A 15,328-nucleotide genomic window follows, 5' to 3' on the forward strand; every position below is an offset into this window, starting at 1 on the left:
AACAAATGCTTGTGAAGCCCATAACCTGTGTCTACTTTGCTCCGTTGTATGGGTTTGACATCACATTTAACATGGACATTTATGGAATGTGGAAAACCAAAATATTGCTGTCCTTCCTGTTCTCACTCCAATGACTACATTACTGCATTCACACAAATTTTTTGCCCAGAAACTGGAAGGTAAACCAAGAGGTGTGTGTCTGTATCTCTTGGTTATAGAGTGCACACTCCTTGATCTCAATGAAATTCTAATGTTTATATGGACAGCAATGTTTATATGGACAAAAACACAGGCAACAACATTCATTTGGCTTAACTCTCACCCCAGGTAAGTGGCCTAATTTCTGGGCTTCAGTTTCCTTATCTGGATGAAGAAGATTGGACTAAATGATCTTGAAACGTGTTTTTCCGTACTCATATTCTACAAATAATGTAACTTTTTTCCATCTAAATAATCATGATCATTGCCCTTAGTGTAGTTTTGATGAACTGATATTTTAAGCCAGGTTCCTTCTTTCTGTTCTACTGTCACCTCTGTTTTGCTCTTTGAGAGTGATCAAGTCGCCGAACCACTTTGCCCTGAACCCAGTTGATCTGAATGTTATAATCTTCACAGCAGATTTTTCTGTTTGCCGTGCCTTTTTCTGTTTAGAGGAAATGGCTTTTTAGAGAAAATCACCATTCTTTTGAGTTTTGTTAAAATAAAATATAGTTTCCTTCTCCAAACAACAAAAGGAAAACTGGAGTGTTTTAAATGAGAATCATCCAGAATAGCAAATAAGAAGCTTCTGATAAGTGGTGTGGAATGTTCCGGAGAAGGAACTGGAAACATTAGAAGCTTCAGGTTGACTGACGTATAGCAAAGTCGACGGAGAGGTTGCGCGCATTGGGTTTCTGATGATGATAGGAGTTAAGTTTGATGTTTACAACACGTGAAATATTGTCTAGTAACATTTACTTTTTTTTTTTTTTTTTTTGAGACAGTCTTACTCTGTTGCCCAGGCTAGAGTGCCGTGGTGTCAGCCTAGCTCACAGCAACCTCAAACTCCTGGGCTCAAGCAATCCTCCTGCCTCAGCCTCCCGAGTAGCTGGGACTACAGGCATGTGCCACCATGCCCGGCTAATTTTTCTATATATATTTTTAGCTATCCGTATAATTTCTTTCTATATTTAGTAGAGACGGGGTCTCGCTCTTTGTCAGGCTGGTCTTGAACTCTTGAGCTCAAACGATCCACCCGCCTCAGCCTCCCAGAGGGCTAGGATTACAGGCGTGAGCCAGCACGCCCGGCCCAACATTTACTTTTTAAAATCTGGAACACAAATGTATTTATGTAACTATGTCACTCGCAGCAGCCAATCAGAGCTTCTGCTCTGCCAGTAAAACAGGTGTCTCTGATCCAATGGGTAGAGATTTGGAAACAATATAGCTCTCAAGAAAGATGGGTGGTTCTGTCTATCTAGAACATAGATGAAATTTTATATTTGAGGAAAGGAATGGTGATATACCTAAAGAAAGTAAGAGACACAAAAGATGGAAGACATCACTTGGCTTAAGTTGGCAGCAATTTATGAAATAGCTGTAGAAACTTGGAAAGGTAAAAGGATAGCCAATGCTGTTTTGATTTCCCAGGTCAAAATGGGAACCATGCCTACCACGTCCTACGTAGGTCAGACCATATAGCCAGTGTATCCACAGTCAGTTCTCATCGTGCACATCAGTTATGGTCTATAAAGTCACCACCAACACTGAATCAGTGACTGTTGAACCATAATTCCTGGGGGAGATACAGGGTTAGGATGGTTCAGTTCCTGCAAACCTCTGGGCATAGCATTCACCAACTGACCAATATATAGGCTTGCTTTACATGTGTTTCTGTTTAAAGACACCTTGTTAATATATATCGTTGTGTTAAAGATACAGGAAAACTTGTTTTCAGTAACTTACTAAAGGATATACTATTCTCTTTTTTCAATAATGATTTCAGGATACCAGTCTTAGAGTATAATTGGGTTCTTTAGCATCTAAGTCAGTTTTGTTTCAGAGTTCTGTCTCTAGCTCTTAAGGGTTTTGTCCAAAAACAAACTTGTTAAATATGAATGTTGTAGTTTACAACTGATAACTTTAGTATACTCTGATCTTGTAAAGTACTAACACTTTTCTCATTATCTTTATTTTTTAATTCAAAGTAGTTTGAATAGATAATGCATACACATGATTTAAGTTTTTTAAAGGACAGAAAGGAATACGCTATAAAATATAAATGTAAAATATCTTGCCCCTCAGTGCCACAATTCTGTACTAAGTGCATGATAAACAACTGAACCTGAGTTAATACAATCATAAGCTACTATTCTGGACCTCACTGCCTAAGAGTAACGGGATTATTATTTTTATTTAAGAAAGTTTTTTATTTGGGAGTCTACACACTAATTGATTCGGACTCACAAGTATATTCTTTGCCACTCAAAAGTATTAATGTGCCTAATGAGAAGTTGTTTAGAAAAATATTGTTCACTTTTGTTTTCATATGAAATCAGTGTTCTTTCTAGATACATCCCCTCCAAACAGTGCCATTCCTGTAGGAAGCTTTTTCTTTAAGAAAGCTTCATGAAAACTGCTTAACTATAAATTAACTATCCGGGTTTTTTTTTTTTAATGGTAGAAAATTGGTTTACTAGGTAGGTAAAGTAGGCATTGCTGGTCAAAAATGAATTGTATTTATTTATTTATTTATTTATGTATTTTTAGAGACAGGGTCACCCAAGCTGGAGTACAGTTGTGTCATCGTAGCTCACAGCAGCCTCAAACTCCTGGGCTCAAGAGATCCTCCTGCCTCAGCCTCCCGAGTAGGTATGACCACAGGTGTACATAACCATTCCCAGCTAATTTTTTTTTTAAAAGATGGGGTCTTGCTGTGTTGCCCAGGCTAAAAATGAATTTTAACGTTTAAAAAATAAAAATGGAAAAAAGTTTATGTAGATATTAATACTTAGATGTGCACAGATCCCTTGGAGAAAATCCAAGACAATGGGAATAATAGTTTCCTTTGGGAGACAGGGGAAGAACTTTCTGCAGTATTCCTCTGTTCTTTTAGAATTTTAAGCCATGTGTATACATTACCTGTTCAAACTATTTTTATTTTTAAAAAATAAACGTGGAAAGTGGACAAAACTTCTTTTAAAAAAGTGCTAATACATTATAAGATCACATGGTATACCAAAGTTATCAATTGTAGATGAGAACATTTATATTTAACCAATTTGTTTTTGGACAAATCCCTTAAGAGCTACAGATAGAACTTTTTAAATTATGGAAAACTTGCCAAAGAATTAGAACATAATTGGTTGAAAATGGATTAGAAATGAGATAACCCAACCCAATGAAACTGATAAAAGCACATAACAAGTTCAGGGGGAAAAAAAATTTAATTATTCTGAGACTCACAAAAATTGCTACCTCCTTCCAAAAGATCAAAATAAACAACAAAGGCACATGATAATAAATTGCAAAATCTGCCCCTGGAGCACACATAAAATTTTTTTTCTTGCACCTTTAATCTTCAACAGGAAAATAAAATGCCAGCGTGTGCAGAATTGCATGTGCAACATATGCAACGTGTGCAGAATTGGTGAATAGAAATTAATGACAAATTTATCCTTTGACAAATCTGTTTTCAACCACTTACCTGGAACCCCTTAAGAACTAGGGGATGGTAATGAAAGAACAGAGAAGAGCAAGTAAAAGAAGTCCCCAAACCCACACTTTTGACAAGGCCAGTCTCCAAAATGCAAACTGCTCTGTTCCTAACTTCCTGTTCACTTGTGGGTGCCCAGATTCCTGGTCATCTTACCTCTGGCGTGCCTCTCCCTGCCAAGGAAGTGGCTGTGACTGGCTATCAGGGAAGGAATTCTGAAAACCCTGAAGTATAATGGAGCCCTTGTTAAGGGTGGGGGTAGAAAGAGGTAATAGAATTCTTACTCAGCCTTTCTGCCAGAGTTCTTTAGCTAGAGCCAACATTCCAAGCATGCCCATGGAAGAGGCAGGGATAGGCTGTTTTGTTTTGTTTAACTGGCCTCTCACCCAAAACCATTCTTAGATACTGACATTTGTAGGCCCTCGTATTCCTTCCTGGGGTTGAGTCGAAATTCATTGGCTACTGTCTACTTAACCGCTGCACATGGGATGGGGAACTGGTTTCTTGCCAGAGAGCACTGAGAGGTGTTATCTTTACTGGTATGAACCAGATGGGGACTCCTTGTTTCCTAGCAGAGGTGAGAGGGCAATGCTTTGCCTTTTTCTATTGCACACCAGGCATGTAAAAAAAAAAAAAAAAAAAGTAATTAGGGCCGGGCGCGGTGGCTCACGCCTATAATCCTAGCACTCTGGGAGTCCGAGGCGGCTGGATCCTTTGAGCTCAGGAGTTCGAGACCAGCCTGAGCAAGCACGAGACCCCGTCTCTACTAAAAATAGAAAGAAATTATATGGACAGCTAAAAATATATACAGAAAAAATTAGCCGGGCATGGTGGTGCATGCCTGTAGTCCCAGCTACTTGGGAGGCTGAGACAGGAGGATTGCTTCAGCCCAGGAGTTGGAGGTTGCTGTGAGCTAGGCTGATGCCACGGCACTCTAGCCTGGGCAACAGAGACTCTGTCTCAAAAAAAAAAAAAAAAAAAGTAATTAATTTAAAAAACACCAGAAGTTACCAACATAAAAGATCAGGCCCTCGGGGCCAAGCTTGGCATCTTGCTCCTGGTCACCCAAGAGGACAGTTTCATGTGACTAGAATACAACCTCACTTTGTCACTGGCAGAACAGCCTGCAGTCCCGACTCAGGATCTGAGCTGGCAGTGGGCTAGGTGTACACCGTTGCCCACCGTGAGATGAGCGGATCGCTTTACCCCAGGAGTTCAAGGCTGCAGTGAGCTACGATCACACCTGTGAATACCCACCGCCCTCCAGCCCGGGCAACATAGGGCGTCCTCGTCTCTAAATAAATGAATGAATGAATGATTAATTTTAGAAAAGAAAGGATTGGCAAAGACATCCAGTGATAGTAACTGCAATAGCATATAACTTCTTCGAAGAGAAATTTGATTTATCGAGTTTAAAATGTTTAGAAGTTACCATGCAGCATTTCATGTCCAGAAAGCTATCCCACTGATAGAGGGCTAGATACACAAACTCTAGCATGTTTAATGGCATGAAAAAGAGCAAACACACACACATACACCACACGCACCACTGGTGTCACGTGGCATATACATAAACTACAGCTTATTGAGGGCTTATTAGGACACAGCTAATTCCCCCAAGCACCCGTGAGCCCACAGAGAAGGGTGTGGAAGCCTGGCAGACCTACACCAGGTACTCCTCTAAGAAGGTTCCAGTAAAGGGACCCCATCCCAAAATGCCCTATTTATGGGAAAAGAGAAGTAGGGAACATGTAGGTGACAATACGATAATGGAACTCCTTGGTTGAGATAAAGGGTCTTGTGAGAAGGAGGGAATGTTCAAAGCTCCACTTCTGGCAGCAGGCAGTTCTGTTAAGCTCATTCAGACCTACTTAAGGAGCCCCTTCCTTGCACTACAGGGTGGGACCGTCTGGATTTATGCAATTATATACGATGTTGCCATTATAAAGGACAAAGAATACGGCCGGGTGCGGTGGCTCACGCCTGTAATCCTAGCACTCTGGGAGGCCGAGGCGGGTGGATCGTTCGAGGTCAGGAGTTCAAGACCAGCCTCAGCAAGAGCAAGACCCCGTCTCTACTAAAAAAAATAGAAAGAAATTATCTGGCCAACTAAAATATATATAGAAAAATTAGCCGGGCATGGTGGCGCATGCCTGTAGTCCCAGCTACTCGGGAGGCTGAGACAGGAGGATCAGCTTAAAGCCCAGGAGTTTGAGGTTGCTGTGAGCTAGGCTGACGCCACGGCACTCACTCTAGCCAAGGCAACAAAGCGACACTCTGTCTCAAAAAATAATAATAATAATAATAATAATAATAAAGGATGAAGAGTGTGTGTGTGTGTGTGTGTGTGCAGAAAAGGTGCAGGAATACATACGAAGCCACTGACAGGGCTCATTCAAGGTATAATTGAAGAGGCAAGAAGTAGAGACACCTGTTTTGTGCGCTAGATTTCTATACTGCTTCAATTTGCTACAATGAGCACATATTGTATCTAAAATAATACTTTTACAGTGGAAGTGTCTTGTTTTTTTTAAAAAAAAAGATTGGGTAAGGATGAATAAAAGTGTAAAGAATGTTTTAAGTGGGGAAATGCAGGTTTCAGTTAAATATTTTATGCATGTTGTCTAAGCCCCTAAGGAAGCTTCTTGGAACTCTCCTAGTTTCCACTTGGAAACATTCTTCCTTGATCCAGTTTAGACACTAAGACGTGTGTTGGTGACGTAACTTTGAAGTAACTATATCAGTGATCCCTAAAATACTGTGATCAAAATATTCCAGAGTCCCAGCTGCAATCTCCTCTCTTGAGGCACTATTTAACAGAACCATATCATGGCACTGGAAAATGGGCCCTGCTTTGGCTTTTGTCACAATGGGACTTGACTTGTGCACCAAGCCTGAGTCTCCAGATTATGAATCCCAGAACTCCTGGCGCTGAGAGGAGATTGGCTCCTTTACTCTCCTGCCCAGGGAACAATGTTGAATGGTAGACTTTGCCCAATGCCCATCCTTCCTTCCCACGGCCAGTCCAGCTCCTGCCTGGAGGTCGTGTGAGAAAATAACAGTACTACATGTTACCTAGGAGGTGATTTGGAATATGCGTTATTTCTTAATCACTAGAGTATTTTTAAAGATCTTATCAGCCTTTTAAAAAATTACTTAAAAACGTTTGCATTCATTACAAAGTGTCCTGATCTAATTAATATCCCCACCCCGTCTGGTGGAGTATTTATCACAATGGAGGTAAATTTTCCTCAAAGTAACCCCAACGCAAAGTCACCATACACTGCTCTGGAAGCCCAACCTCAAAGGCATGCTGGACTAGCTGGCCAGAAACCCTAGCAGGGGGGTTGCGGGGTGGGCTTCCAAACAGCCAAGTCAGCCGGAGTAACATTGTCACTCAGGGGAGACAGGTCGACACCGCTCAGTTTGAGATTTGAGAAGATAACACACATGGTTGATTCAGCGTGTTTATTTGTGAAGCTATAAACAAAACATGTCATCTTTGTGCTTTACTATGATTCGTTTAATTGTTCTATGGGACAGGAGCCTTACTTTGGGAACTAAGCCAGGGAAGCCACGGTAGGTTTAGCACAGGCCGTTCCTCACCACACAATCATCTGCAAAGAAGCAAAATGCCAGGACATCTCAATGCGACAGGACGAAAGGCATGTGTGTGTCTTCACCAGGGCTGTTGGCCCCGGCAGACCCTAGGCTCAGACCCTCTGAGCAGCCTACGTGCATGAGAGAGAGCTGCGGGGGCACCAGGGTGGGTAGATATGTCTCAAGCCCTGTCTTCTCGGCCGGCTTCTGGGTGGGGTCAGATGTGGTGGCGGTTGTAGAGATAGGACGGGTGCAGGCCGTCGTAATGCCACTGGCGCCACTGCTCCACTGCCTCCCGGCTCCTCTCTTCCTGCTCTGGGGAGGGGAACACAAGCCACCTGTTAGTAGCCAGAGGACTCAAGAAGAGCCACCAAACCACCTGCCCTGCGGCGACATGCACCGAGTGTGCTTGAAAGCCCTGGTGACAGAATGCCAGAGCTGGGAGGGACCTGGAGCACGAGTCCACAGGCCTCACGTGGGTCAGACCTACAGGTGACGGTCACAGCTGGCCACCAATGGGGCTGAGACCAGGGCCACTCTTTCACCTACACAACTAGCCAAGGGATAAAGAGCCTTATGCAGCCACCAGCTCAAAGACATGACAACTCAGACACAGGATTAAAAAGTAACAACATAGTCACAAGAATGGACTCCAAACCACACCTTGAAAACATCATGGAAGGAAATCATGGTTGACTTGGAGGATTTTTTCCTCCATACTGTTCTGTATTTCCTAAGCTTTAAAAATAACATTTCTGTTTTGTTTTGTTTTGTTTTGTTTTGTTTTGTTTTAACTAACTGGAAAATGGGATGGATGGCACAAGTGTGGGGAGATCTCAGTCACAGGGATTCAGGGTGATGGTTCCACGGGGTTCGTTATCCTCAGTACGTTTCTGTATATTTGAAGTTCTCCATAGTAAAACGCTGAAAAGATCAGAAGTGAGTTTTAATGAGTAAGAAAGTCCTGCTTGTACTGTCTTTGAGAAGACATGTTTCCAATAATATCTTTGAGCAGTTGTAGAATTAGTCTCCCAACGCCAGCACTGGTGGATGTCACGAGGCCTCCAGTGTTTGAAAGGCATTTGTGAAACTCCTCTAAAAGTTAAACATACGATCACCACATGACCCAGCGATTCTACTCCTAGGAATATGCCCAAAAGAACTGAAAACAGGCTGGGCACGGTGACTCACACCTGTAATCCCAGCACTTTTAGAGGCCAAGGCTGGAGGATCACTTAAGGCCAGGGGTTCAAGACCAGCCTGGGCAACATAGCGAGACCCCATCTCTAAAAAAAAAAAAAAAACTTTTTTTAATTAGCTGGGCATGGTGGCACGTGCCTGTAATCCCCAGCTATTCAGGAGGCTGGGGCAGGAGGATCACTTGAGCCCAAGAGTTTAAGGCTGCAGCAAGCTATGATTACACCACTGTGCTCCAGCCTGGGTGACAAAGCAAGACCCTGTCTCTATCTCTGTTTTCTCATATGGGGACTTCAACAAAAAGCCTGGGAAGCTGGTTTTGTTACCAGTGAAACTCGCGCTCTGTGACATTGGCTGAGGGGACGGTCTGCCAGCTTCAGGGCGTGAAGCAAAAGGGTGTCCTGCGGTCTTCAGAGCCTGTGAGTGGGGGCCAACCTGACCTCAGCCCTATTAGGTGACAGGCCCAGGGACCGCTGTTGGTGCAGGCACCACGCTGCCAGGAATGCTTCCTTCCTATGTGACTTAGGTGCTGGGTACCCCAGGGACAGCCTGGGGCACTGGGTGTTCACCCTCGGCCCTTTCACACGTTTCTGAAGCCCAGCAGACCAGCTATGCTTTGCCAACCTGGAGAGTGTGGTTTTGACAGAGACATTGATTAGGCATCCCTTTTACGAAACAAGTGACTTGGGGACAGGTCGAGCATCCAACTGTCGATTATTCCTAGAGGAAGTGGCTTTGTCCGACAAGACGGCTTGCTGAAACCAGGGTCCTGATTGAAGGGTGTGCCGGGGCCTCGGGGAAGGGCTCAGGAGACAGACACTTTGAGCACTGCCCTGGGAGAGGTTCGGGCAAGTGAATCCCTGTGCAATGGTCACTCCGGGCCAGCAGCGAGAGGAAGGGAGGGATTGAAATGAGTTTCACCTGTTTCAAAACTCATCCTTGGGAGGCTGGGCCTACTCTGCCTGTTGGCTGGTTCCTGGATCGAGTTCTGGGGAGACCCCTTTGGGCGGCTTCGCTCTACCTCCCTCACTCTGTCCCTGCCTGCAGCCCGATTCCTGCATAAAACAAGCTCTCGGAGACCACCCTGCATTGGATCAACCCTGGATTGCCACGAACAGGAGCCCTGCCGGCAAACAAGCCTCAGTTCCAACCCTAGCACTTCCTGCTGGCTAGGACAACTGGGGTACCCATGCATCCTTTCTAAGCCTGTTTTTGAAACCATGAAATGCAAATTGCAAGACCCATCTCCGAGGCTGGTTGTAAGAATCAGTGCTTCCCAGGGTGCCTAGCAGAGCAAGGGCTCAATGACAACTGCTGCTGAAACTACCGTCCCCAAAGGTCTGACATCTTCTCCATCCATGTCTGCGAGGCCTGTGCACCTGGTCTTCCTGTCCTGCACAAGGGCCTGTCGTCCCGTGGATGTCCAGCCCTGCATTCTGATTCCCCATGAAAGGGGAAGCAGTGATGTTTTTCCACCCACGTGCTAGAGGTTTGGCCCTGAAACCCTGCACAGAATAAAATGCTATTATTAACAGTATGGTAAAAAGCACACTGAAGGAATTCTGGAGGCCACACTCTCATTTTTTAAACGCCTCTCCCCAAGCTGTCCACCAAGGTAAACAAATCTCCAACAAGCATTTGCCTCTGACATGTGACAGCATGAGTTTTCCACAGTGTGTTCTCAGAGGAGTTTGCTTGACCAGGACGAGTCCAACACCTGTTTGCAGGGCTCAGTCAGGTGCCACGTGCAGGGCAGTGGGCCCAGCCTGCAGCCCTTGGTACCTGTTGGTTGTAGGTAGTCTTTATCCTTCTCACTAAGAGATGCCCTTGGAGGGCATTCTCTTCCCAATCTGTCGAGGCAAACAAGCCAAGGGAACTGAAAGAGCTGATTCTCTAGCAAAGGCAACCTAAATTGGGGTCAAGTGCATGTGCATCTAGGAGGTACCAGGTGATTTTATTCAGAGGTATTTCAACCTTCAAGTTTGCAGAAAGACTGAAAAAGAAATAAACACACACACACACACACACACACACACACACACACATACACACTGGCCTGCTGGTCTGATGCCCATTATATGTTCCTAAGGATGTTTGCTGCGGTGACACTTGAGGATTTGAGGTCACTTAATAGCAAAGTCAAATTCCACCCCAGGCCCTGGTGCAAACCATGCCAAATCTTCCAGGGTGCCTGACACCATCAAGTGAGTTGGAGCCTCAAGACGGGCAGGGCATGCCGGTGTTGGGCGTCCAAACAAGGCAGGGTGACAAACACCAGTGCTGTCTGAGTATAGCTTTCCTGGTTTGCTTCCACCAGCCAGGGGTGACACTGATCACAGCGAATAGTCAATGAAAGCCTTGATTTTCTAGGACGAAGTACCTGGAGCTGTTACCTTGACGTGAATCCAAGGCACTTTGAAAGCGAGTTTGAAATCTGCCCAATCCCGCTGTACCAGAGCTAAGCCACTGGTTTTAATGCTTAGGCAGAGAACACAGTAATCCCTAAGTAGGAGGAGGGAGGGAAAGGAGTTTTATAGCCACACAGGCAGCAAACAGTTTCCCTGTCCCTGCAGCCCCCAGGCCAACGGTGACAACGGCATTCTGTCCCTTCCACCCCTTCTCAAGTCCCGTGTGGCCATTTTCTCCCTTCTTTTCAAGGCTCCCATGGATGCGAGTTTAAAGGAGATCCTGCCTTCCCTTCGTCCTCCAATTAAAATTTGGGGCGAGGAAGTGGGGCCAAACCCTGCGGCGTCTCCCCAGCGCTCCACTTCCCCAAGTCGCTGGCCGAAGAGCACTCACCATCGCTCTGTTCCTCCACGAAGTTCTCAAACTCGTTCCTCTGCTCCTCGTAATGTTCTCTCCGCAGCTCATCTGCTCGAAGCTTCTGCCTGTTCTCCGCTGTGAAAGGACAAGAGGCAGGAGTTGCCCCTCAGCAAGAGGGCCATTCGGGGACACACATCAGGGGACGCCAGCAGCGCATCTGAGAAGCCGAGTCAAGTTGGGGGTGGCGGTGTGGTTCGGGAGGGGTTGGGGTGTGGGCTTCCCTGAAACGGTTAAGTCCTTGGAAGCAGGCAGAGTGCCTCGTCCCCCCTCACATCAAAGGTAGGGGGACAGAGGTGTTGCTATTGCCCCCACCAACCCCAGCGTGCAAAAGGAAATGGAGGGGGGGTGGAGGAAGCAGAGAAACTGAGCAAGTCAGGGTCCCCTCCCCCCAGCGCACACTTCAGAGGCACCGGGAGAAGCGCCAAGACATCTTTCTTTACAGATGGTAACATTAGAAACCATCTCAAATCCTTCCTGGAAGTAAGGAGCTTCCATTGATAAATTATATAAATACTCGCTATTTCTGTTCTATTTCTATGATTGCATCTCACTCAGATTAAAAATGAAATTACGTGTGAATTGGGCTTAGTGCAGATTCCTGTAAGTGCCACATTTCTTCCCAGACTCTGCTGCTACCTGTGTAGTTGCAGGAGACTTTAGTCTGTGGAAAGGGCTGGTTGGCCAATCCATCCCTGTGCCCCACCCCTCGCCTCACGCCCACATATTTCTCAGGAGGGGATTCAGGCTCAGAGAGGTGCAGTGGCCAAATGGAGGTCACACAGCTGATTGGGGCGGAGCTGGGGCCGGAGCCCAGAGCACCAGGCCCCCATGCCCCGCTGATGACCCAGGACACACTTGTCCGGCAGCTCCCCTTTGAGACCCGATGTTGCTGCAGGCACCAGAGAGCCACTGTGGGAGGTGTGGGTGCTTAGGGCCTAGGAAGCTGGTGCTTAATGAGCCACCGACAATTCCTAAAGAAATATTTTCCATCCCTTATGTACTCAGGACAAGAAACAGTTTTCCCAAGTTGCCTTTTCAGAGAGGTCACTAACTGGACCTTGGTAGCAATGAATAAGAAGAATTTAATTCTCAGGGCAAGGTGGTATTTTTACACTGTGCATCATTCTGTGTGTTGTACAGGTCACTTCTCAAGAACATGCATCCGGCCGATTCTCTTTTCCCCCTTATGGTAACCTGCGCCTTTAGCCTGGAAGGGTAGAGATGTCAGATGCCTGTGTCCTGGTTTATTGAAGTGTCACCTGCCCTTTACTGAACCCGAGGAAATCACTGTCCTCCCCGCCCCTCTGCACGAGTTGGTCGGGCGACAGCAGAGGTACTCGTGTGCAGTCCTGGGCATTCAACCGGCTGTCCCGGGCCTTGACACACTGAGCTGCCACCGAGGTGAGGCCTCAGCCTTAACCACGCACCTGGTTGTTCAGAGTCAGCTAAAGAGGATGGAAGATATTTGCTTGTCCTAAAACAGTGTGTCTTCCTCCACCGCCCCCACCCCCGAAAGTCTGCCAGAAAGTTGTTTCTCCGATTTCAACCAAGAACGACCCAACCTCCGTCCCACCTTTCCAGGGTTTCTTGACATTGGCCACCTTGTATATCCCACGTTGTGTGAAGCCTGGAGATTTTCCTGGTGTGTTTATACTTATCCAATTTTTTTTTTTTAAAGAGAATTTCATCTCCAAGCATTTCTATCTCTGTCCTTCCCCATCGTTTGAAAACAGTCCTGTTATGTTCCCCGAGCAAGTCCCTTTGCAGACAGAGAACGCGGAGGGACACAAAGGGTCCATTCACACACGCGCGGTCGGGACAGTCCGAGCTGGGCGTCCGGGAAGCATCGGGTTCCAGGGTAAGAAAACTCACCTTCCCCCAAGGGCGGGCAGGTCGAGGGCAAGAGTGCCCTGCACCGGGGGCCACAGGCCCCACCGCACAGGACACGCTCACCCCGATGCATCGGAAATGAAGGCTAGAAGGTCTGCTAGCTGAACACAGCTCCGCCCAGGGCTTATCAATGAGGGAATTGGGGTCGGGGAGAGGAAGTGGCGGGGCCACTTAGCAGCAAAGCTGTCCTCAGACCCACGCTTCTCAGCACCCAGTTTCCCTGTGTGCAATGCTGTTGCTCTTGCAGAGAAGGTACCCTGTGCTCTCGGCTCCCCAAAGCACAGGCTGATGTGCTGTGTTTCCTTCAGACTAAAACATATAATCCCCCCTTGCAATTGTCACTTTCTAGAATCGGGATGCAGCTTAGCCTTGCCAGGTGCATTTGATGGAAGGAACCGGGGGTGCGAGCAGGGGGCGGGCCGCCCTTCCCGACATCCTTACCATTGACCTCATCTTTGGATGGGGGGGACCGCTTGCCGCGCTTCTTGAGGAAATTCGAGGCATCTGACTCCTGCATGAAAATCTTCTGTTTCACACCTGAAACCCGAGAGAGGAGCAGGGGCCCGTCACAGCCAGCACGGGGGCGCCAGGGCTGCTGGGCGATGGCCGCACCTGCTCTGCCCCCCGAGGGGTCCCCGCACCCCCCACCCGCACTCACCGTCCTGGGCCTCCTCTCCTGCTGCCTGCCTGGTGCCCACTGACGCAGCGGTCCCCTCCCGCAGCACTGTGGGACAAGGCACAGAGTGAGGCTTCAGCCTCGGGATGGGATTAGGCCCCGAGCCGGGCCTCTGTGGTCCATTCCAGGCTTTAGTGGCCTGCCAGGCCCTGGCATGGGGCCCCCGGTCCCTCACATACCAGCCGCAGAGCCAGTCTCCCCAGGAACCCACCCAGAAAGCTGGTTTGGGGTTTTTCCTACTTTTTTCTTCCCTTGCTGTTTTTTTTTTTTTTCCCCTCTGTATTATATTGTATCACACACACACGCACACACACGCACACACGCATGCACGCACACACATCCCAAGCACAGCCATCTCAACAATGAGCACAGCCCTGTCCAGCTGTGCCACCTGAGCAGGCTCACCTGCGGAAGGCAAGTCCTCTTTACTGTGTCACCCACGCTGTCCACCCTGCACCCTCCCACACTCACCAGCCAGGAGCACCACGGCCCACAGGCAGCACAGGACCAGGACCCGGCTCCAGGTCATCTTCGCAGAGGCTGGGGCTCCGTCCAGGCTCCGCAGGGCAGATGAGGCGTCCTGCAGCCCGTCCTCACTTCTGAGGGAGAGAGGAAGGGAGGGAAGAGAGAGGAAGGAGCTGGGATGCCACTGGGGGAGGGTGGGAGGGGTCCTGTCTGCACTTGCCAAGGGCAGCTCCTGGCACGAGCACCGGAGATGTTTTTGGCGCCTGGCAAACCTCTCGAGAAGCAGAGCTTGTAGCTAGGGCCCCCGGCCGGAACGGTTTTGCAGTGTGGCCTTTCCAACACTCACACCCAAGGAGCTGCTGTTAAGAATCCCCAGAGTGAGGACTGCAGAGCTTCAAAGAGCTCCTTGCCTCTGCCCCAGGAGCTCAGGCCCCAGGCCTCGAGGCTGAAGCATGGCTCGTATGGGGAGGAAAAGTGCAGCGCCCGGGGTTCTTGATTCAAATGCCAGGCCAGGAGGGACCCTAATGACTGGATACCCAGCAGGGTGACGCCCACACGGACGCAGGGGCCATGTGGACAGTAACCAGCGAGCCCCTTTGCTCAATGCATTGCCCCCAGCTGAAACTCACTCTGCAGCAAAACACGGAACTGAGGCCTGGGGGTCCCCACGCTCTTTAAAGCAATGGTCTCCCAACTTTTTGGCATCAGGGACAGGTGAGATATAATTGTGAGTTAGAACATTTCTAAATCCTTCCTGGTTCCCTATTTCCCTGTGGAAGACTCATTTCTCTAAGTGCCCAGCCAGAGTGTCAAGGAGCACATGGACAGCATTTTCCCTCTCCTGCCACGGAAACATGATTGGTCTCTATGGAAATGGTGTCTAGAGGTCCCCCCATGAAATCGGGTCTGTCAGGAGCTGCCCACTTAGGCAACACTGAGTCGCCATCCATAATGAATCAATGTCACTGGCCTCGTGCCTGTTC

The 15,328-nt window shown here is 47.6% G+C and overlaps 1 protein-coding gene across 2 annotated transcripts; it reads right to left on the minus strand.

Annotated features, from left to right (window-relative positions):
• Window positions 1–7,476: 7,476 nt before the first annotated feature.
• Window positions 7,477–14,431, minus strand: UCMA (upper zone of growth plate and cartilage matrix associated). Of its 2 annotated transcripts, XM_045533573.1 has the most exons (5): window positions 14,352–14,409; window positions 13,863–13,928; window positions 13,646–13,741; window positions 11,291–11,389; window positions 7,512–7,609 (listed from the first exon to the last, which is right to left on the minus strand). In XM_045533573.1, exons 1-5 carry the CDS (start codon window positions 14,407–14,409, stop codon window positions 7,512–7,514), a joined length of 417 nt encoding a protein of 138 aa, XP_045389529.1. The 2 variants fall into 2 exon arrangements, with proteins under 2 accessions (XP_045389536.1, XP_045389529.1); XM_045533580.1 differs by lacking the exons at window positions 13,646–13,741; window positions 13,863–13,928 and having other exon boundaries at window positions 7,477–7,609; window positions 14,352–14,431.
• Window positions 14,432–15,328: the final 897 nt, after the last annotated feature.

Source organism: Lemur catta, chromosome 1 (genome assembly GCF_020740605.2).
Source record: "Lemur catta isolate mLemCat1 chromosome 1, mLemCat1.pri, whole genome shotgun sequence".
Classification (NCBI taxonomy): Eukaryota; Metazoa; Chordata; class Mammalia; order Primates; family Lemuridae; genus Lemur; species Lemur catta.

Excerpts from the sequence above, each read along its gene's own strand:
- UCMA (XM_045533573.1), bottom strand. The coding sequence starts at position 14,409 with ATGACCTGGAGCCGGGTCCTGGTCCTGTGCTGCCTGTGGGCCGTGGTG. Across the intron at positions 13,742-13,862 it reads AGGAGAGGAGGCCCAGGACG|GTGTGAAACAGAAGATTTTC; the intron begins GTGAGTGCGGGT and ends CTCGGGTTTCAG. Across the intron at positions 11,390-13,645 it reads ATCCAAAGATGAGGTCAATG|CGGAGAACAGGCAGAAGCTT; the intron begins GTAAGGATGTCG and ends GTCCTTTCACAG.